We start from the raw sequence: 23,470 nt of genomic DNA on the forward strand, positions 1-23,470 counted from the left end.
GCATATTTTCAAAACACATCAATTTACCGAGAGAGAAAATAGTTCAACGTTGCTGTGTTGCCATTTTTCGTTATTTTTCATAACAGGGTTTTTAACCTTAAAGAACATAAAATATATATTTTTTTTAAATAAAAGCTAATTTTATTATTCTAATTTTATTTCTCATTACTTCTACGTTTTACTTCCTGGCAGTTTCATTCCTATCGGTAAGCACTATTTATTTTTGGTTTTTCCAAATTTTATATCCGTTTTGTTTTGTGGCGAATATTGCATTTCGAAATACTGCTCACTTTTAACCCTTTTTTCCACTTTCATGGAGTGGCAAAGAAAAGTACTGACAGTACTTGAACTTTTGTGCACGTGGTTATATTCAGTGGTATGTGAACTTTCAGAAAATCAACGGTTCATCTGCCCGATGTTGCCTGTTGGGACGTACATCATGATTTTCTATGAAAATTTGGTCATTTTTCAGATGTTATTGGGCTTTTATTTGACTGTGATTCAGAGTTCACAATTTAACCTCAAATTTTCGAGACATTTTGCACAGACACAAGTAGATAACACTTAAAATGAAGTAAAAAAAATAGTAAAATTCATTTTTAAGTATTACATGATGTCAGCTTGCTCTAAGAAATAGCACATTTCTTTAATATTTGTATCCACGTATACCGGGTGTCCATAAAGTAACTGAAAAGTGGGTATAATTTTTGAACAAAAAAAGATAGAAGGTCGCGGTTTGTGGCATTCTTCATCATCCAGAGGGGGAAATTTTTCGATGGGGGGTTTTTCTTGGTGGACCCCCCTGGGGGGCCCCAAGGGGGGGCAACTTTCAAAATTCAAATAGCAACCCCCATTTTTTTAGACATGGTTAAAAAGAACTTAAAAAGACAAGGAAAATGACACAAATAAAATTAAAATCGGTTCACTCGTTCAAAAGTTACAGCCGGTCAAAATTTTAAATTGACCACTTTTCAAAAAATCACCGTTGAGCTCCCAATTACCGAAAAAACAAAAACAGACCTGGAATGAAAAGTTTGAAAAGTGCCCTTTAAGGCAAGGAAAACCAACTGACGTTGTTACAAGTTTGGATGGAATTGTTTCAAAATAAAATTTCGGAAAATTCAACATGGCGGCATATTTGAGGAAACGCGAATAATGAAAATTCCAGAAACAGGTATCTTTCAAATACCCTCTAGTTTAAGGAAATCAATGGTATCAACTTTTTTTCCTTTATTTGGCCAAGTAAGAGCAATAATTTGCTGACTTGAAAGTTGGCAAGCGGGACCCCTTCAATCGTTGGAGTATGCGACATCACATGCACAGGATTAAGTGTGCTGTCAAAAAATGAAGCCGATGTGAAAAAACGCTCCTCCTTTGGGATGCTTTAGTAATGTTCAAGGTCCTCATCCTCAAAAAAGAAGAAAAGAAAAATTGAGCAATTTTTTTATTATTATTACTTATTTTTTAAAGTGGAAGTTCTTATACCTGATGCTCTGTTGTTCCGTCAAATGTTCAAAGTGATCTTCATTTTGCTGCAAACAATAGTAAATTTACAATAGTAATTGTCAACTAAATCAGAACGCAGTATGATCAAGAGAACTTAGCATACTGATTTCAGATTCGTAAATAGTGTTACCGATCAGATATTGCATCAGATATTAGCTAAAATATCGGTTCCTCAAATCGTTAGGTTGAGGCTGTCAATAAGATAATCTCAACTCAGATAATAATCAAGAGTAGAACGGCGTTTTCGGAATTGAAAGCGTAGCAGATATCCTTCTTGCCAACTTGGAGTGCCAGGAATTAGAGAATCACAATTATTCTTGCGTTTTCAATTTTCAGATAGAGAAATGTCAAAAATGTCAACCGCCCCTACCCCATCAGGATATACCATGTTTTTTTTGGCTCACCAAGTTTGTGGGTAAAAATTGCTTAATTTCTCTTTTCTTCTTTTTTGAGGATGAGGACCTTGAACATTACTAGAGCATCCCAAAGGAGGAGCGTTTTTTCACATCGGCTTCATTTTTTGACAGCACACTTAATCCTGTGCATGTGATGTCGCATACTCCAACGATTGAAGGGGTCCCGCTTGCCAACTTTCAAGTCAGCAAATTATTGCTCTTACTTGGCCAAATAAAGGAAAAAAAGTTGATACCATTGATTTCCTTAAACTAGAGGGTATTTGAAAGATACCTGTTTCTGGAATTTTCATTATTCGCGTTTCCTCAAATATGCCGCCATGTTGAATTTTCCGAAATTTTATTTTGAAACAATTCCATCCAAACTTGTGACAACGTCAGTTGGTTTTCCTTGCCTTAAAGGGCACTTTTCAAACTTTTCATTCCAGGTCTGTTTTTGTTTTTTCGGTAATTGGGAGCTCAACGGTGATTTTTTGAAAAGTGGTCAATTTAAAATTTTGACCGGCTGTAACTTTTGAACGAGTGAACCGATTTTAATTTTATTTGTGTCATTTTCCTTGTCTTTTTAAGTTCTTTTTAACCATGTCTAAAAAAATGGGGGTTGCTATTTGAATTTTGAAAGTTGCCCCCCCTTGGGGCCCCCCAGGGGGGTCCACCAAGAAAAACCCCCCATCGAAAAATTTCCCCCTCTGGATGATGAAGAATGCCACAAACCGCGACCTTCTATCTTTTTTTGTTCAAAAATTATACCCACTTTTCAGTTACTTTACGGACACCCGGTATGTATGCATATATATGAACTTATTTCGATTATATGAACCTAGTTTCGAAAAGATATTGATATGAATACATTTAATGGCATGTAAAATAGGGGAAATTTTAAATTGAAGTAGCTCAGTGTTGCCAAATTTCTAAAAAACTTCCATTTTCGCAAGGCTCAAGAACCAAACAAGAGGCAGAAAACCGCAGATAATGATAAAATTCTCACAAATAATCATGATTTCTGTCCAAACGGGGGGCTACGGGCATCTGAATTTTTAATTTTTTGAAAGTGCACGTACCATTGAATATGTCCACATTGAAATATTTCCAATAGTTGTCAACAGTTTTTTTTGCCACTTCATGAAACTTCAAATGAACGTAAAAACGAGCCTTGCGGAAATAGAAGTTTTCATGAAATTTGGCAACACTGAGCTACTTCAATTTAAAATTTCCCCTATTTTCCATGTCATTAAATGTATTCATATCAATATCTTTTCGAAACTAGGTTCATATAATCGAAATAAGTTCATATATATGCATACATATACGTGGATACAAATATTAAAGAAATGTGCTATTTCTTAGAGCAAGCTGACATCATGTAATACTTAAAAATGAATTTTACTATTTTTTTTACTTCATTTTAAGTGTTATCTACTTGTGTCTGTGCAAAATGTCTCGAAAATTTGAGGTTAAATTGTGAACTCTGAATCACAGTCAAATAAAAGCCCAATAACATCTGAAAAATGACCAAATTTTCATAGAAAATCATGATGTACGTCCCAACAGGCAACATCGGGCAGATGAACCGTTGATTTTCTGAAAGTTCACATACCACTGAATATAACCACGTGCACAAAAGTTCAAGTACTGTCAGTACTTTTCTTTGCCACTCCATGAAAGTGGAAAAAAGGGTTAAAAGTGAGCAGTATTTCGAAATGCAATATTCGCCATAAAACAAAACGGATATAAAATTTTGAAAAACCAAAAATAAATAGTGCTTACCAGTAGGAATGAAGCTGCTAGAAAGGATAGAATGGCACTGAAGCCTGTTGATTAGAATGCTCCTCATTGTTGTCATCTGCAATCGGCTTCTAATTAGGAGCTCAGAACTGGCTGATAATGACCACCTGTGCGGGCACTAGGTATCAATAAAAATCGATACTATCGCTGAAAATAGTGTTGCCAGATATACCACTTAACGTTCACCACATAATTTTTGGAAAATTTTGACTTTCATTTTTCGGGGGGTGTTTTGTCACCATTCAATGCACTGTGCGTCCCTTGCCCAGAGAAAAAAAATCGGAAAGTAAATTGTTTTACCTGAATCATGGCAACGGTTGTGAATTAAATCTGATGAAAGAACCCCGCTTCATCCTTCTGGGAAATCCCCCAGTAAAACCTTATGAAACTTTGATATATTGCTCAGCTAGTCATTCTGATCAAAAGCTCTCATGGGCCCAAAGAGATCCCACGTGCGCTTTTCGAGATATTCGCCGTTTTATATGCGTGAGCGGAGGTTCCGCCGGTGGGACCATTGTGCGGGCACCTGCCCTTCCAGTCCATTCGAGCCCCTCTCCGCTTCTCCGCCACCCATACTGGAGGCTCGGACTCCGACGCTCACAGGGCTTCGCTCATCGGCACCGGCCCGGGTGATCTTATCTGATTGTGAGTTGGATTACATTTTGCAATAAGGAACCACTATCTCTGACTCTTCCATAAAAGCACCTTCGAGCACAGGGAAACCAATGACATATACGTTGTTTCTAAAATGAACCAAAGATAGTGGTTCCTTATTGCAAAATGTGGTCCAGTTGTGATAAGACTACACGGGCCGGTGCCGATGAGGGAAGCCTCGTGAGCGGAGTCCGAGCCTCGGGTGTGGGTGGCGGAGAAGTGGAGAGGGGCCGGAGTGGACTGGAAAGGAAGGGTACGAGTATTGCCGCACAATGGTCCGGCCGGTGGGACCTTCGTTCACGCATATAAAACGACGGATATCTCGAAAACCGCACAGGAGATCTCTCTAGGCCCGTGAAAGCTTGACTTGACAAAGCTTGAGTTAGAATGACTAGCTGAGCAACATATCGAGTTCTATGATCTGACACTTTCTTTCATTACGGATCCGATCTCTCCCAGAAATTCACAACAGAGAATGGCGACCTACTTCAGAAATCTATCTTCGTTGCTCCCTGCATATCCTGTGTCCGTTTCTTCAGCTGCCAAACTTCACATCGGTACGTTAAAATACTTTCAACTATAGTCTGTTCGAGATGGGAAGAACCGTGGAAAGTCGGAATAATTAGCACTATTTTGCAGGGTGGGGGTGTCTCGACCCTCGTCAACTGTCACTTTTCGATGTTTCACGCACGCCGCAGCCACCGCACAGGAGGCTATGGGTCTCGGAGCGGCGGTTTTCCCCGGGATATGAACCTGGAGCCGCAAATTCCTGTGCTAGGCGCCGAGCGGCAAGCGACTCATGAGGAGCCAGCCCTCTGTGCGGTGCGCCTCGACACGAGGGTTGGTTCAGTGTCTTCATCTTACAATAGCTCGAACGTTACCCTTGCTTCTACATAGTGCAATTAATTCCGACTTTCCACGGTTCTTCCCATCTCGATTAGACTATACAGTGTTGTACATCCTCTTCTTGTTAAGAATTTCGAAAGATAACAAGAGAAGGAGCTCCTCCAACTCAATTTTTTAATATTGTAGTTCGAAAATAGCTTGCTTGCCTCGTTGTTCATAATTCAGTCATTTTACTCATGTATCTTTTGAGAATATATAAATTCCCTGCGAGTTTGAAGTATATCTATTTTTAATATTTAGTAATGCTGATATTTTTGTCTTTTCAGACCTTGTTATGAATCACCTCCTCCTTTACCTCCTAAAAAACGCGCCCCGCCTTCTCCAACTGCAGCCATCGAACGACTTAGTTTAAAGTCTGATAATTCTAGTTCATTAGGTTCCTTAGAGTCTATGCTGAATGCCTCATCTAAAGACGATGACGAATTAAGAGTATTTATGCTAGATGAACGTATCTTATCTCCAGGTGAGAAGCATCTTTGTTTCCAGAATGTTTCTATGCCCACAGCAATTTAAATTAAATCACCAGAATGGGGCCAAAATGCATGTTTTGCGTCACCAGGTACGGATGCGGAAACTGATTTCTTTGTTCTGGACGGAGCCGAATACTGGACAGTGTGCCGAAGTATCCAGCCAGAATACCGAATCTGAATAGTGTTTTTTTTTAATATTTGGATCTTTTCTTTCTCGCTCCCCTCACGTGTAGAGGAGCGTAGAGATGGACCGTCATCGAGAAAAAAGAAGTTGAAATGTCCTAATTTTTAGGCGTTTCAAGGTACCTGTAGTCAAGAAAACAATCTCGCCAAAATGTGCGGCCGTCCGTCCGACGTCCCTTAGATCTGTCTACCATATCTCGAAATCTATTTGTTCCATTTCATTCAAACTTTGCATGGAGAACCATATCTATAGTCTCCTTATGCTTGTCAAGTGATTTTGGAGTACGCAAAAATATATGAGGGGTTAGGGGCAAAACATGATTTTTATCAAATTCACACAGAATGCTCCCTTTAAATGAGTGTAGATTTTCGAAAAATGCTTTGAATTCTTGGAAAGTTTCCATAAAGCACCACCTTGGCCACGAATTATACTTCCTAAAAGATCTTTGGACTAAGCTCAAAATTCAAGGGATACGAGGCACAAAAATAGGGCTTTTTGCTCCGCAACATTACACCAACAGCTCATCTTGAAGGACTGTAAATTTTGTAAAGGAGGAGTATCGTGTTGGGCCTTTTCCGGTCCCACCTGGATTTTGCTGAATGTTTCATATTTTCAAAGTACTAGTCCTAGGTAGACTCTATGCCAACTATTTTATCGAACGGAGCCCATGCAAAGGTGCAACAACGCCTCAAACCCAGAACCTCGGCATCGAAAAATAGTTATTTTCGTCGACTTTTTCGACTGTTATCACTCTTTCAGCACATGATTCCATGTATTTTTTTGCGTACTTTCCGTTTCTGGCCTTTATATAGGCCTCCGATAAATTTTTAGGGGCTTTAAGGCCCATTGTTGCCATTTTTGGCCCATTTATAGGGGTTTTTTCAATTTTACACACCCAGAAATCAATTCAAACTAAGAACCGTGTACGTTTTTGATAAGAACGCAAAAAAATGAATAAAAAATGTTCAGTGAAACTTTTTCTTACGTTGCCAAATTTTCGAGAAAAATCGTCCCAAAGAGCCAAAAATGGCAAAAATTCAATAAATTGCCACGCTTAAGGTTCAAGAAAGTGGAGTACAACTTTTATATTGACGTACGTAACAGCTCTTACCTATATATACAACATATCAAAAAATTATAGTTGTACCTGGATTCCCACGATGTGAAAATTGACTGGGATGTCGATTTTAGCGGCCTTTCTTTACTTGAAGGTAGCTCTTTTGAATGTTTCTCGACCTTAGTCACCCTCTACAGGTGAGTACTATATGTATTTTTCTACGTACTTTTCATATCTGGCCATAAAAATGGCTTCCTGTGAATTTTAAAAGGCCTAACGGTCCATTGTTGCCAATTTTCACCATTTTTAGGGGTTTTTTCAAGTTTACATGTGTGAAACTTAATTTAATCTAAAAACCGTGTACATTTTCGGAAAGAACGTAAAAAAATACATAAAATGTGATTTGCAACTTTTTCCTACATTGCCAAGTTTTCGAGAAAAATCGTCCTGAAGCGCCAAAAATTCCAAAAATTGGATTAATCATCACGTCGAAGGTTCCAGGAAGTGAATATTTAGTTTTATTTCACTACAAATAACGTATCGGAAATGGAAAATTGCAGTGCGTCTCTCGGAACATGTAATGGCTCATAGGAACGTGACAAAACGGACCCTCAAGGTGCTTTTATCTTATCCTTCACTCCAGTTCACCTCTTTATTCCTTTAACCTCGAGATAATCCTTGGTTCTCAAAATGCTTGCTACAGGCCAAATATACCAAACAACAGAAACTGCGTGGGGAAAGTGTCCCACGATCCGCATGAAAGTCATCATTCACTTTCTAGAACCTTCGACGTGATGATCAATCCAGTTTTTGGCATTTTCGGCGCTTCAGGACGATTTTTCTCGAAAACTTGGCAACGTAGGAAAAAGTTGCAAATCACATTTTATGTATTTTTTTACGTTCTTTCCGAAAATGTACACGGTTTTTAGATTAAATTAAGTTTCACACATGTAAACTTGAAAAAACCCCTAAAAATGGTGAAAATTGGCAACAATGGACCGTTAGGCCTTTTAAAATTCACAGGAAGCCATTTTTATGGCCAGATATGAAAAGTACGTAGAAAAATACATATAGTACTCACCTGTAGAGGGTGACTAAGGTCGAGAAACATTCAAAAGAGCTACCTTCAAGTAAAGAAAGGCCGCTAAAATCGACATCCCAGTCAATTTTCACATCGTGGGAATCCAGGTACAACTATAATTTTTTGATATGTTGTATATATAGGTAAGAGCTGTTACGTACGTCAATATAAAAGTTGTACTCCACTTTCTTGAACCTTAAGCGTGGCAATTTATTGAATTTTTGCCATTTTTGGCTCTTTGGGACGATTTTTCTCGAAAATTTGGCAACGTAAGAAAAAGTTTCACTGAACATTTTTTATTCATTTTTTTGCGTTCTTATCAAAAACGTACACGGTTCTTAGTTTGAATTGATTTCTGGGTGTGTAAAATTGAAAAAACCCCTATAAATGGGCCAAAAATGGCAACAATGGGCCTTAAAGCCCCTAAAAATTTATCGGAGGCCTATATAAAGGCCAGAAACGGAAAGTACGCAAAAAAATACATGGAATCATGTGCTGAAAGAGTGATAACAGTCGAAAAAGTCGACGAAAATAACTATTTTTCGATGCCGAGGTTCTGGGTTTGAGGCGTTGTTGCACCTTTGCATGGGCTCCGTTCGATAAAATATTTGGCATAAAGTCTACCTGGGACTAGTACTTTGAAAATATGAAACATTCAGCAAAATCCAGGTGGGGCCGGAAAAGGCCCAAAACGATACTCCTCCTTTTGAAAAATGCCTTTAATTCTTTGAAAGTGGGCATCAAGCACACCACCTGAGTCACTAATTTATGTTCCTTAAAGATCTTTGGACTAAACTGCAAATTCAAGGGATACAAGGCACAAAAGTTGGGCACTTTGCTCCGTGAGACCACGCAGAGCTCACTTTGACGGACTGTAGATACTGTAGAAAGCCTTTAATCATGCAAAAGCTGGCATCAAGCACTACCTGGGTCATGTATCTAAGTTCCTGTAAAATCTTTGGACTAGACTCTAAATTGGAGAGGGGCCAATAACAAATCGCAATTTCGGGCTGAACACTCGAGGAAAGGGAAAACTCCTCGGTATTAGCAGCAAGTGCTTTCAGTCAGGTGAAACCTAGGATTTCAAATGCATTATAAAATGCATCTTATACTATCTCCAAAATTACTCCGTAGGTATACACCAAGCAAAATTATATGACTAATTAGGTACTTACATACTATGAATCATCGAAGCTAACACTAGATCTGACATTTAGATCTTTATCGGAAACTAATATGTTTGTTGTTAATGAACTTCAGAATCCCGGCAGATTCCATATTTCGCGGTTCCTTTTTATGAGGTCCTGAACATATATATATGATAATACTGTCCGAACATGATTGATTTAATGATTAATGATTAGACGAAAACGAATTATATTAACATGGACCACATTGGTTGTTGTTGTCTATTTGTAATCAAACACCCGGTGATTCGAGCTAAGAAGGTGGCGCTCTCGGCGGGCGGAGGGTGAACCATTTCCAGCGGGGAGAGTGGAAGAGCTCTCTAGCGAACAACCTTGTATATTGTTAATTTCTACTGCTGTTTCAGTAACTCTCTATTGCCAAGTGGCTAGGGCATTCAACCGCCAACATTATAACTTGGGATGGATGCTCGGCCTCACCCATTTTTTAAGACCATCTAAACCTTGAATAGTGATCCTACTCATTGAAGTAGGTTTTTGGTAGCTTTTAATTGTGCTGAGGGAAAGATTTTAATGTATGATCATATATAAAGTATGATGTCAATGAATCTAATAGATTCTGATGAAACGTAGAAAAGCTAAGATTTTAAAGGATCGTGTTCTTTACTAAGACGCATCATGAATCAATTATTTAATTGAAGATTCTCATAATATAGACAAGTCGACTCTAAATGTATGAATTCATCACATATCGTGAAAAAATTTACGATAAAGTTTAGTGGTTTGAATAAATATTTCATAACTTTTATCATTCATTTGTGTGTCCGCCTCCTGTGGTTGTAGCGCTGGCCCTATAACCAAGAGGTCCCGGGTTTGATTCTCGGCCAGGTGACCTGAGTATGATGGTCTCAGGCAATGGTCACCAGGGGCTGGTGTTAAACGTGGGATTAGCCAATTAGGCTATTTGAAGCTCGGTAAAAAAATAAATAAAAAATCGAGCTTTAAATGGAACCTCACGATTTTGTGAAGTTGGCAGTATTTTTCTAAATATTCCAGTAGAAGTGTCCATGCACCGGCTTCAGCGAGAAAGTCTTGTGCGATCCTAGCACCACGATGGGGGGTACGCGGCGCAAGCGCCGCGCATAAGAGGCCAATTTGGCATCAAGCACCACCTAGGTCATTATTTTAAATTCCTTAAACATCTGTGGACTAAACTAAATATTGAAGGGGTCCAGACCATCTAAAGAAGGCCTTGAGATCACACAGTGGGCAGTTTGGGACTATGCATAACTTAATAACTAATGAACTGAATTCATTAAGAGGAAAGACAAAAATGTGAACCATTACATACAATGCCTCAACGCAATATACTACCCAGCTTGGACTAACAAGAGCACCTAACTCTCATTCCTCCTCAAAATCGATCGCCGTTTGGCCAAATAGTAGTTCATAAAAATCCATTTGACACGCCTTTCAGCGTTTTTGCCAATGCCTCCCCAGAAATGGGTCAAATTGACCCCATTTTTCGGGGTGGGCAACGACGCGAATGACTGTGCGATGAGCAGTGCCCGTAAGGTAGGTATGTTTGCAGATCCCATATCATGACCCACTGTGGTATAGTGGACAGCGGCAACGACTCGTATTCCGCAGGTCCTGTGTTCGAATCCTGTCCGCATATTTTTATTTGTGCCTTATTTTTTCCAATGCTTTCTCCATCTCTCCAATCCTATTCTGTTAAGTAATTTTACATATGTTACCTCCTCTTTGTACTATCATCATCCATGCGTCACTTTTCATTATGTCACTCAAGTTTCATTTCGTCCTCCTCCCTCTTTCAAGCATCCCAGAAACAATTGATCTGTCTCATAACCAAGGAAAATTTAAAAAAAATTCGAAAATAAATGCAAATGTGTGCGCATATTTCGATTTTGTTGCGGTTTGTTTTGTTGAACTCAGTATATCCTAAGAAAGTTTTTGAGCCCAAGTTTTTTAAAATTGGCCCATTCTTATCGATTTTAGAGAGGGGGATACTTACTTATTGAACGCCCCTCGTTTATCGGCTATGAAAGTATTTTTTCTTTAAACAGAGTATAACGGCTAAGAATTGACTTGAAGCATAAAAGAAAAAAATTGTATCTATATCAAGTCCTCCATTGAACTTGAGCAGCTCAGGTAATATTCGACTGAATTTCAAATTACAGTCACCTCAGTCCAAAAGTTAATTGAAAAAGAGTAAAACTTGTCATAGTTACTAAGCTGTGAGCTTTCTCCATGTAGTAGAATAATGTTCTTATTTGTCTCAACTGCATCATCTCTCTTAAGGGTACTTACATATATATTCACACCAGCAGCAAGTATTTTGATACTAAATTTCATGGCTGCAACCAGACAGATGATAATGAAAATTTATAAAAACATTATACGGAATTATTCTGTACACCCGGTGTTCCAGTGGGTGTCCACCAGATAGGTGTCCACTATCTTTTTCTCGGAAAGGTCGAAAATGGAGCTTTAAGAAAAAACTATCAGGCGTAAATTAACCCCAAAGAATTCAATGGAAATATTTTCAGCCCCCCCAAAATCCTATGGGGGGGATTTAAGGGGGTTGTCCCCCGTTTCTCGCATGTTTCACATTGGGAGGGTTTGTTTTGGCATCGGATTTAAATTCCTTGGCCAAAAATAAAAACTTTCTGTTTCCATCCACTTATTCCCTAAACCCCCATTTTTTGGAGTTACGGGGCATTTTGGGCCATTTTTTGGGCAAATTTCAATCAGACACTGTGGGCGTTAAAATTATCAGATTTTCAAAATCTAAAAGTCTTATGAGAGAAGAGGTCAATTCCTTTTTATTGATGTGCCACATGACCCATGTTGACTCAAAATTATGGGGGCCACGAGCCCCCCAAAATTTTGAGGCTTTGGAGAGTCGTAAGTCGAAAATTTCAAGTGGCAAGGGTATATTTTGACTTCAGATTTGGATTTTATGCAATACAATATTCAAAATTGACATATTCTGTGACCTGTTTGCTCCAAATTCCTGTAGAACTACATTTCCCCATAAGAAGCCGTGTATTTTTGAGGAATAAAGGGGGAAATATTCTGGGCATATAGGCCAAACGCCATATTAAGTCTACGTAACTTTCCATGTAGAATTCAAATATAAAGTCAATACATACCCTTGATCTTTAAAATTTTCGACTTACGGCCCTCCAAAGCCCCAACCCACTCAGCATAGAACCTTAATACAATCTTAGTATAATATTGCACATCTTACACATCAATATTGCAGGCATATTATATCCATCTTAGTAAGAATAAGGTAAGATTGCATCAATGTTGATGTGCTACTGCCAGGGACTTGCCTGCACATTGCAACAACATTGATAGTAAGGTTGAAGTAACATTACTAACCACCTTACCATTACTACCATTATGTCCACCTTGATATTTACTAATTTTTCCTCACCAGAATATGGTATTCCCCCTCTCCCACCCCCTTCCTCTCCGCTGCTATCTACTCTCCTCCCTCCCTGCTGCTATCTCCTCTTCCCTTTCCTGCTGCTGTCTACTCTCTCCCCTCTAGCTTCTATGCTTATGAGAAGGGCATAACTTCATTTAAACGATACAAAATTATAAATTTTATACAAAATCATACAAAATTTATACAATAAAAGCAAATAAGCACGTTACAAAATGTTCAATACGAGTTATGACTGTTTATTTCAATTACGTACATTCAATAAAATTGAAAAACAATGTACATTAGTTTCGTGCTAAAAAAGTAAACATTTGCATTATATTTGCATCATGAGAGAAGTTATACCTTTCTTGCTGAGCAACCATATCAATGGTTAAAGGCATCTTTCGGCTGATTCTCCTCCTCTTCGACTTCCGTGACAGGGCAGACCAGTCAGAGTCAGACATCTTGGATCAGTCTTACTCTTAGATCAAGTAAATGAGCTAGTAGGTACCGAACGTAAAACAATTATAAGCAGTTTAGAATACGTACTTTGACTTCCGGCACTCAATGATCACCACTTGAAAATGACCACTCATAAGACACAAACACCTTACACCTATCACTATACCACAATACTTCACTCCAGCACTGAAATAACAGTGAATAACAAATGAATACATGTAATTACGATTTGAACACGGTTTTTTAGATCCGCCTGCTGCCGGTTTCGAAATAGGCTCACCTAGGCTCGAACTGGTCACCTTGAGGGCGTCCGCGAGGCGTCAAGAAGTGGCAAGCTCCCTCCTTCGCGTTTTAAGAAATGATACCTTGATCTAATGTTGATACATCTTGACGTCTCAGTCTCTCAGTATGTTGCAATTACCTTTACGTATTAACCTTATAACAACATTGACAACGTCAGTCTTATCCTGACAATACTGATTTAACATTCCATCCATATTAGTAACATTACATCAACATATGTCAGCAAATAACAACATTGCTTTAAGATATCATGCTGAGTGGGAAAAGTTTTGGGGGCTCAAGGCTCCCATAATTTTGAGTCAACAGGGGTCATGTGGCACATCAATAAAAAGGTGACCTCCTCTCTCAGGAGAATTTTAGATTTTGAAAATCGGATAACTTGAACGCCCACAGTGTCTATATGAAATTTGCCCAAAAAATGGCCCAAAATGCCCTGCAACTCCAAAAAATGGGGATTTATGGAAAGAGAGCATGGATCAAAAAGTTCTTATCTTTGGCCAAAGAATTTAAATCCAATGTCAAAACATACCCTCCGAATTTAAAGTATGCGAGAAACAGGGGACACCCCCTTTAACCCCCCCCCCCCAATAGGTTTTTGGGTTTTAGACGGGTGCTCTGGAACAACCAGTGGAATAATTAGTTGTTCAAGAGTCAAAAAAAATAAGAAATGAAACAGTGGAGCACAAATTTTATCAATTTTTCTTTGAAAACTGGCACAATGGATGTGGCATGACTGTAAACAAGCTTTTTGGATGTCACCTAGGAATAATAGGTATTCTTTAGAGCATTCAAAAATCAAACCTTTTTTAGGCATTTACACCATATACTGAGGATAATTTTAAAAAAATGTTGTTGATGGATGCAACAGCCTGAGAAGTATGTTCATCTCAGCTTAATACGAATTTTGTATTGAAAATTTGGCAACAGGGAAATAGGGCCTCCTTTCAGCACGTCTATAACAAGTAGGGTCCCAAATCAATTCTTTCTTGAGTTTACACTCTAGGATCTATTGGTCCTCAAATTTTCATCAAGATCTACAAATATTTCAAGAATTCTGAGAGCATGCCACATACTTGGCTTTTTTTCGCTCAGAATCGCCTCACCACAAAATTTTTTGAATCAAGTAACTGCCATGAAGTAAGCATTTAAACTCTAATGGAGTCATTTCATTGATCAAAGATAACAAAGAGTACCTCTCAGTCTCCTGATAGTTCAAGAATTCCGCGAAATTTTTTGTCCACCGTCGGACTAAAACCACAACCCCAATCTCTTGATCACAGCATGTACTGCAATCGCCGTTTTTTGCCGTTATTTGACTGAAATGGTGCGTTAATCGATCATTGCTAAATGCATCCCTCTGATTTCAGTTTTTTTCTGTATTTTATGCAAATAAAAATCTTTTCGGTCTGAAAAGCAAAATATACCTCATATTGTACAGAGAAATTGCTGGTTGAATCTGTTTCAATGAATTTTATCGGCAGCACTAGGAAAATTCAGTGTAATTTTTGGACAGCTTTGCTGAACGAGTTCTCTGTACATTTACTGGAAATTTTTAAATGTCGCATGACGCTTGTGATACTTTAGCCGGAAGGTGACGATATAGACCAACCAATGGCATTGAATCAATGTTTGTCTTTTTTTCTAAATTATAGCTAAAAAGTTGAAAGATATTTGCCGATGCTGAACTATCCGTGCAATGAAGCTCTATTGAATGTGGATGAAATGAAATTCTCATCTCCTCATCTCCTCATATCCTCAAGCTTGATCCTTCGTAAGTTCCATTGGAATCTGCGGCCGTGTACGCGAAAAATCTGTTTTGAAAGGTGGTCATGAAGGGGCAGGTTTCAGTCGGTTTACTTACATTTCAAGTTCTTTTACAACACACAACTTCTCTCACTCAGACACCCGCACACACGCTCACACACACGCGCGCACACCCTTACACACACACACACACCCACACGCTGTTAAACATTTGGAATGTTAAAATAAAGTCAAAGGCGGCACACACAGTAACATGTTAATTCTTTTGGCACCCATTCTTACGGGTGTAAGGTTTACTGTTATCACGGAAGCAGAGTAACTTTATCAGAACCCTAAAATTAAAATTTTTGCCCTTATAAAGTAAAATTTTCGCCTTTTTATGCCCTAAAGTGCTTATAACTTTTTGAAAACTCAATGGATCTTAATGAAACCCCTAAACGCCATCGCCCTAATTTAGCTGCGTCCACAGACACCAAGATGGTTCAAATCCGTGCCACCATTTTAACCCACCGGTTTAACCTCTAAATTCGAGTTTAAACCCAATCGATTTTCTGGTCAAGGGAGTTAGGTGTGTTTATGGTTGGCTGCCACCTCTCTTCTTCAGGCTGCTTCCATTGTTGCCGTGTTTAGACTTGGTCCGCCGATGGCCCCTGCCACCTTAGGGTGCGTCAAAAAAAATGAAAGTCTGAAATTTTCCGCTCCCCAGGCGGCAATCGATGACGTTTGGTAAAAAAACATGTTTGCCAAAATTTGGGCCAATTTCAACCATTTTAAATGGTGCCAAAGGTCAATTTTGTGATGAAATTATGATATTTTGGTTTAGACCTCGATTTCGCACAAAAAACTCGATTTTACGCTGAAATCGTGCGTTTACGAGAAAAATGCCAAAGAACTCGACTTGTAGAGGATGAAATTTTACACTAGGAAGACGTCTTTGTAACCGATAAAAATCAAATTGAACTAGAAAAACTCAACTCGGTATTTATTTTTTTGGTCCTCAGAATTTCCGAGGTCTTAGAAAGTAGAGGTGTAAAAGACTCATTTTTCACGAAAATAAGTCGAAAGAGGGTGTAAACGAACTGTAGGCAAGTGTTGAGGATGCAAATGTCATCAGAACTTCCTCAGTTTCAAAAAAAGTTCCAACTATTTTGCACAATCCTCCAAAAAGTGCACGGTTCGAGAAGCAGGATCGTGCTATAATAGTAAGGGGAAAGTGCGGTTTGACCGGGAAAAATTGCGTAACAAACTTTCCCAATGTAATCGTCATCAGTAGGTCCCCCTGAACAACTTCCTAAAAGTTAAAAATGGCCCGACCCCGGAATACCCCTCAAAAAAGTTAAAATTGAAAATGGCGGCCGTAATAAGAGGGTCCGGGAAATCGGTATTTTAAAATGCTCATTCTGTCTCATCATGTGAGGTATCATTTCCTATGTAATTTTGGTCGTAGATTTCATAAATGAATTCCGCAAGGCCCCTTCTAAGCTTACGTTTCTCTCGGTAGTCGTATGTTTCCTTTATTTTCCTTTATTAAATACATTTATAACATCAAATTTAAGTTTCTTGGCCATAAATACATGAAAATAAAGACAATTCACTTTCCTTGTTCCTTCGGTGAATATTTAAAAAAATGCAACCTCTTGCCTTTCACATTTGGCCGCCACCTTTGATTTAGAGCGCCCCCTTTGGCCGGAGGGCCTTGTGGAATTCATTTATGAAATCTACGACCAAAATTACATAGGAAATGATACCTCACATGATGAGACAGAATGAGCATTTTAAAATACCGATTTCCCGGACCCTCTTATTACGGCCGCCATTTTCAATTTTAACTTTTTTGAGGGGTATTCCGGGGTCGGGCCATTTTTAACTTTTAGGAAGTTGTTCAGGGGGACCTACTGATGACGATTACATTGGGAAAGTTTGTTACGCAATTTTTCCCGGTCAAACCGCACTTTCCCCTTACTATTATAGCACGATCCTGCTTCTCGAACCGTGCACTTTTTGGAGGATTGTGCAAAATAGTTGGAACTTTTTTTGAAACTGAGGAAGTTCTGATGACATTTGCATCCTCAACACTTGCCTACAGTTCGTTTACACCCTCTTTCGACTTATTTTCGTGAAAAATGAGTCTTTTACACCTCTACTTTCTAAGACCTCGGAAATTCTGAGGACCAAAAAAATAAATACCGAGTTGAGTTTTTCTAGTTCAATTTGATTTTTATCGGTTACAAAGACGTCTTCCTAGTGTAAAATTTCATCCTCTACAAGTCGAGTTCTTTGGCATTTTTCTCGTAAACGCACGATTTCAGCGTAAAATCGAGTTTTTTGTGCGAAATCGAGGTCTAAACCAAAATATCATAATTTCATCACAAAATTGACCTTTGGCACCATTTAAAATGGTTGAAATTGGCCCAAATTTTGGCAAACATGTTTTTCTACCAAACGTCATCGATTGCCGCCTGGGGAGCGGAACATTTCAGACTTTCATTTTTTTTGACGCACCCTACTGCCACCTATTATGATGGAGATAGTAATCCACCATAGCATAATACATGAGAAACATTTTATTTTCAACCCTGCTGTCCAATCGAAGACCACAAACCAAAACACAATCTCAAGGGAAGTAAAATTAGTTGATTTATTGACTAAATTTGGCCCTTGAATTTACCGAGAATTGGTGCAGTATACTATTTATAGTGTTCAGTGAAATATATAAAACCGATTAAGTATGAAAAATAGTCGGGGCGCACTGCGCACTTGTAGTCCTGTGGGACCGTCAGTGATACAAGTTGGCGAGATGGCTCAATCTCTTCGTTTTGATGTCCTGTTACAGAATGTCGATGTTGCCAGGCTCAATTTTTCCCGGAAAACCCTTAAATTCAAGATGGCGCCCAAAATGGCCGCCACGGGGTTGAGGTCGGTAACTGACTCCCATGGTCGACATGTATGTCGATTCGTATGTTTTTTTGGTCGGAAATTTCAAATATGTGCTCATAAATGTACTCCGACTTCTTTAAGACCCTTAAATTGAACATGGCGGCCTTTCCCTTCCTAAAAGTCAAACCGACACGTGTGCTCCTATATGGTATGTGAGGTGTCTTTCATACCATTTTTTGGGCCGTAAAATCGAAAAATGATGTTAAAAAATCCTCGAGTTCATTCATTCAAGGCCTCAAATTCCAAGATGGCGGCCAAAATTGCTGAAATTTTGGAACCCAAAATTCTCCAATAGTAGTGGGGCCGATAAGTGGAAAATATCATAACAATCGTGCACTTCTGGAAGAAAGCATGAAAATTTCAAGGATTCATCTCTACCCTATAGACGTTCGATTTAGACATGGACCCCAAAAATCTGAGCTCCCTGGGGGGGCAGGGGGGCCCCCAAATTTTGAATTTTGAATAACTACGGAACGGCTAATGTTAGCGTAATTTTTTTACAACAGAACGATGGGAAATTTTATTAGGAACAAAACTGGTTCTTAAGAATTTTTCCGTGGGATCGATATTTTAGGCGTGAAAACGGGAAAAACCATCGGGGGACGGGGAGCCGGCCGTTCTGAGGCAGATCCGCGCGCTGCGCTGCCTGCCCGGGACGCGCGCGGCGGCGCGGTACGGTGTTACCGACGCAACAACCGCTTGTCTTTGTTAAATCTCAACGATGCACAGTTTTAAAAATATTATAAATTTACCGTACTGCCTAAATACTTTTCCGTAGTAATATAAGCCTTACTTTATATTAGTAACTAGGGGGCTACGCCCCCTGGCCGCTACGCGGCCCAACCCCCTGAAGGCGCTTCGCGGCCCTATTTTTACCCTCCTATCGGTGTTAGTTTTATTTTTCCCCTAAAAAATTACGAAATGAGGTATACTTTACTTTTAGAATGAAATAATTTTTGGTTTTGATGAATAAAGAAACAAATTTTTTTTTTTTGAAGTCTAAAGGACGCGTTTTGGAATGACTACTTGATGAAATATTGCAGTAAAACAACGAACATTGATAATCAGGTAATAATTAAGAATTTCGGGTAACGGGGATCGAACCCACACCATATTTTAAGTGGACGCTTCCGACGTCTTTGACGACTCGGCTACCGCTCGTCTTGAGGCAGTAGGGGCGAATCTTGAGTAGATAAGTGTAGAGCTGATGCGCAGGCTACCCAGCTACTGCGCAACCTCCTCGACCACTGCGCATCCTCCCGCGCATAGCGGTAGCAGTCTCGGAGCATTCTGAAAATTCACTCACTTTTATAACGTGATTGTAAAAAAACCTGGGTCCTATTTCCAAAATCTGAATAGAGCGGGCTCATCTAGGGCCAATTACCCGTCGATTACCGCAAAAAACTTGGAAATCGGCCCGGTAGAACGCTCAAACGAACTATGACAAAAAATATAAATTTACATTGTTTAAATGGGAGAATTCGCAACTTTACCACTTAATATAAAAAAACCTAGGCCATATTTTGAAAATCTGAAAAGAGTTGGCTTATCTAGAGACAATTGCCCGTCGATAGCCGCAAAAATCATAAAAATCGGCTTTGTAGAACGCTGGAACTAAGCGTTACCAGTTTCGCAAAATTAGGAGGCTTGAGAGCTTATAGTATAGATAAATAAAAGCAAGCAAGAGGCGAAAGACTCCAATGTGAGAGCGCCGAGTCAATAGGAGGGGTCGGTCATCGCGCATCACGTGTCTTGTTTTCCATGAATACAGAGCTTTTCCGACCTCAGTACAGAGTAAATTACCCTTTCCTAACGTAATTTTTGTAAAGGATTACATTTTCAAAGATATTAGAGCGAAATAAGATTTAAGTAGATAAAGACTTAGACGTTGATAAAACTTATTTTTAGCTTATTTTTCATGTTACTTTCGACGAATGGGACCATGAGCTGCTTACATAAGCAAGAATTCTGCTATACTTGACGCAAAGACATTACTTGAGAAGTGAGGAGGAGGGGGGGGGGGGGGTTTCACAGTCCCTTGCCACTAAGGTGCCCAGATTTTCTTCCTTTTCCTCTAATATCGTTTTTCGTTCATGTTAATTGGTTTCTCGCAATTGCATAGGTACTGATACATACGGAACATTCCGACAGTGTTCTTTTCTCCTCTTTTCACTCCAGCCAGTCAACAGACGTATCCATTTTCATGAACTTCCTACTCTTTCAGATATTCAACAAATATGCATATTTCACGAAATAGAATGATATATCAAATGAATAATAAAAAAGAAGATATCTGAATACTATCGCTTCTTTTTATCGAGTCACACTTGAAGATTATTATTGGTGTACTAACCACAAGACATAAAAAATGGAATGAGCAGTAAAAAAAATCCATGTATATTATCTTTCATTTTGTTCTATGGAGTTTGGAGTGGAGTTGGTAACATTTGTATTGAAAAAAATATTAATATAAGAGGAAATTTATTTATCATATGCAGGTTCTGATCCTTTCAAGAACCTCTGAGAAGGACCAGTACCTCAGGAAGAAATTCATTGCATTTCTTCTTTTTTAACCCGCAAATCTTGTACCAATTTTTTATTTGTATAGAGCTCGTGGAAGAGTTCTAGGTATGTCGGAGACAATTTTCAAGAAACGGGACTTGCGAAATATGTAATGCACAAAACGCACACCTTAAACTTTATTGCACAGTATAACACTGATCAAATTAGATTCAGAGATTATCAGAGGGTTAATTTCTTGTCAAAATATCAACAAATCAGTCAAAATCAGTAATCGGTATTCAGTTGCAAAATTACCGAGATTGAGGGAAATCGTGTGATGCGAGATTTTATTGATGACATAAGAGCAGGATATGTTCCCAGTAGGCGCGACTTCATATCACTCAAACGGACCGTTTTTGCAGATTAGCGGATATTGGCGGCTAATTATTACTTAATAACATTCCTTTTACTTATACAAGAGGCAGTCCAACATAGGTTTTTGGGGGGTCTTTTATCCCTATCAAGCTTTCTCAAGATTCTTTTGGCGTTTCTTGGAGCAAGTTTTGAATGTCGTTTTGGTCCTCTTAAAAAAATGCCTATACGTAGCAATGATGCACCAAAATGTCCCTTCAAGAGAAGAGAATAAGCATGCTTGTTTTTTACTCATTTTTGTACAAAATTAGGTTCCCTGTCTTGAAAGTTTGGCTAGAAGCCGTCTCCCGGGAACTTTAGAGTTGGTAAGCATATTTAGATACCATCCTGGTACAAACACTTTAAAATCATTTTTCAGGTCATGGTGGTATACAAATAAGATATGTGACTTTTAGCCCCCCCCCCTTCCCGAGACAACTGTACGTCAGATTTGATTCCGTTCAACTGATGACTGATACAGTTATCTTGGATGCTTTAATACTTGAACTTGACAAATCCACACAACAAAACAATCCAGAACTCCAGCACCTGACCCCTTCTCCTTCCGTTGCCATCTGCTCGCTTGTATACATACATATATTACCTGCAAAAGTTAAGCCTTTTTCAGGCTTCATAGGTAGTAAGATATATTCATAATATTTTTAAAACTGCGCATCGTTGAGATTTAACAAAGACAAGCAGTTGTTGCGTCGGTAACACCGTACCGCGCCGCCGCGCGCGTCCCGGGCAGGCAGCGCAGCGCGCGGATCTGCCTCAGAACGGCCGGCTCCCCGTCCCCCGATGGTTTTTCCCGTTTTCACGCCTAAAATATCGATCCCACGGAAAAATTCATAAGAACCAGTTTTGTTCCTAATAAAATTTCCCATCGTTCTGTTGTTAAAAAATTACGCTAACATTAGCCGTTCCGTAGTTATTCAAAATTCAAAATTTGGGGGGCCCCCTGTCCCCCCAGGGGGCTCAGATTTTTGGGGTCTATGTCTAAATCGAATGTCTATAGGGTAGAGATGAATCCCTGAAATTTTCATGCTTTCTTCCAGAAGTGCACGATTGTTACGCTTATTGGCCCCACTATAGCTTCTTATATCATGTGACGTTTCGAACCTTACAGATTTCTGGTCGTAGAATCCAAATATTGAATTTAAAATGCACCCTGGCCCCTTAGAAAGTCCAAAATCCAAGATGGCCGCCGAAATTATCCCTTACAGGATCATACAGTCAGCCTTGACCTTAGAATAGCAAGATATGTGTCAGTTTACAGGTTTATTGGGTCGTAGAATTCATAAATGAAGGTTGAAATAACCTTTGAAACTGTTAAGAATTCCCCCCTTCCAGTATAAACTTTATGGTCAAAATGGTGGATAATAATGAATGAATGTTTTTTAATTTAAACTGTAACAGAACTTTTTGTTTTAATTTGCTTCTTATGAAGTAAATGTCCAATGAGGAGTATGTAGCTTTAGGATTTGGCATTGGATTTTCTTTCTTTTTTTCCGGCAGAAATAAAAATTAGAATTTATTTAATAGCATGATAACAAAAGGAGGAAAAGTTTATAAAGTGACATGATACATACATCAAAGGTGTACATTTCCAGCAAAAAACAAAGCAAGCACAGATTTTTGATGAGGACATGTCATAATCGTAAAAAAGGAACATATTTCAGTTCTTCCATTTTAAAGCCTTGATATTTGAATTTAACAGAAAGTTTTAAAATATATGTAAGGTCTACTTTTTCAAATTTCAATGGAACGAAAAACTTTGCGACTAAAGTATTAACAACTCGAGGACAAATTCAACAAGGATTGAGACACTATAGTTTAAATCAAAAGGAACAAAAAACTCTCATGTACAGTCAGGTGCTTCCAAAAAATGAAAAATAAATTATTAAATAATTACTTTGAACTAACTTCAGTCTGAAGGAGGATCCCATAGAAAACTGGCTAATTTTTAAAAAAGTTTGAGAATCGGGAGGGAAGAAAAAAGAAAAAAAAGGGTATTCAAAAATATAACTGATCTACAAATTACAAAGAAAAATTAAATGACAAAATTAAGAAGAAAAATAATACATGTTTTGAACAAAAAATTTTAAAAAGAGCGAATAATGACCGTCACAATTCAAATTATCAATTTCTAAATTGTTACCAATCACACAAAAATAACTTAACATGTGATTACAATAATGAATGACATCATGGAGAAGAAAGAAAAATAATAATACATGTTTTTGGGGGGAAAAATATTTCAAAATGGGCGAAAAATTACCGAGGCACAACTCAAATTAACAATTTCGATCTGAAAAATTCAAATTTTTTTCTGCTCAAAGGTTTGGTAAATTTATCTGCAATTCGCAGGTCACTTGATATGTTTTCTTGTTATTAATCCCTCCTTTATTACTTCATGGAGAAAGTGCG

At 38.6% G+C, this 23,470-nt stretch overlaps 1 protein-coding gene across 8 annotated transcripts in view; it reads left to right on the forward strand.

The window, feature by feature from the left end:
- The window catches only part of C3G (C3G guanyl-nucleotide exchange factor), a 358,778-nt gene that overhangs the window by 90,483 nt on the left and 244,825 nt on the right, over positions 1 to 23,470 (forward strand). For 7 of the 8 annotated variants that reach the window (XM_072297154.1, XM_072297149.1, XM_072297148.1 and 4 more), the window contains exon 6: positions 5,531 to 5,727. In XM_072297154.1, coding sequence (XP_072153255.1) covers positions 5,531 to 5,727 — 197 coding nt within the window. Of the gene's footprint in view, positions 1 to 4,817; positions 4,916 to 5,530; positions 5,728 to 23,470 lie in introns of all 8 variants that reach the window. The other variant, XM_072297152.1, reaches the window with a different exon arrangement.

The sequence above is a fragment of the Bemisia tabaci genome, chromosome 2 (assembly GCF_918797505.1).
Source record: "Bemisia tabaci chromosome 2, PGI_BMITA_v3".
Classification (NCBI taxonomy): domain Eukaryota; kingdom Metazoa; phylum Arthropoda; class Insecta; order Hemiptera; family Aleyrodidae; genus Bemisia; species Bemisia tabaci.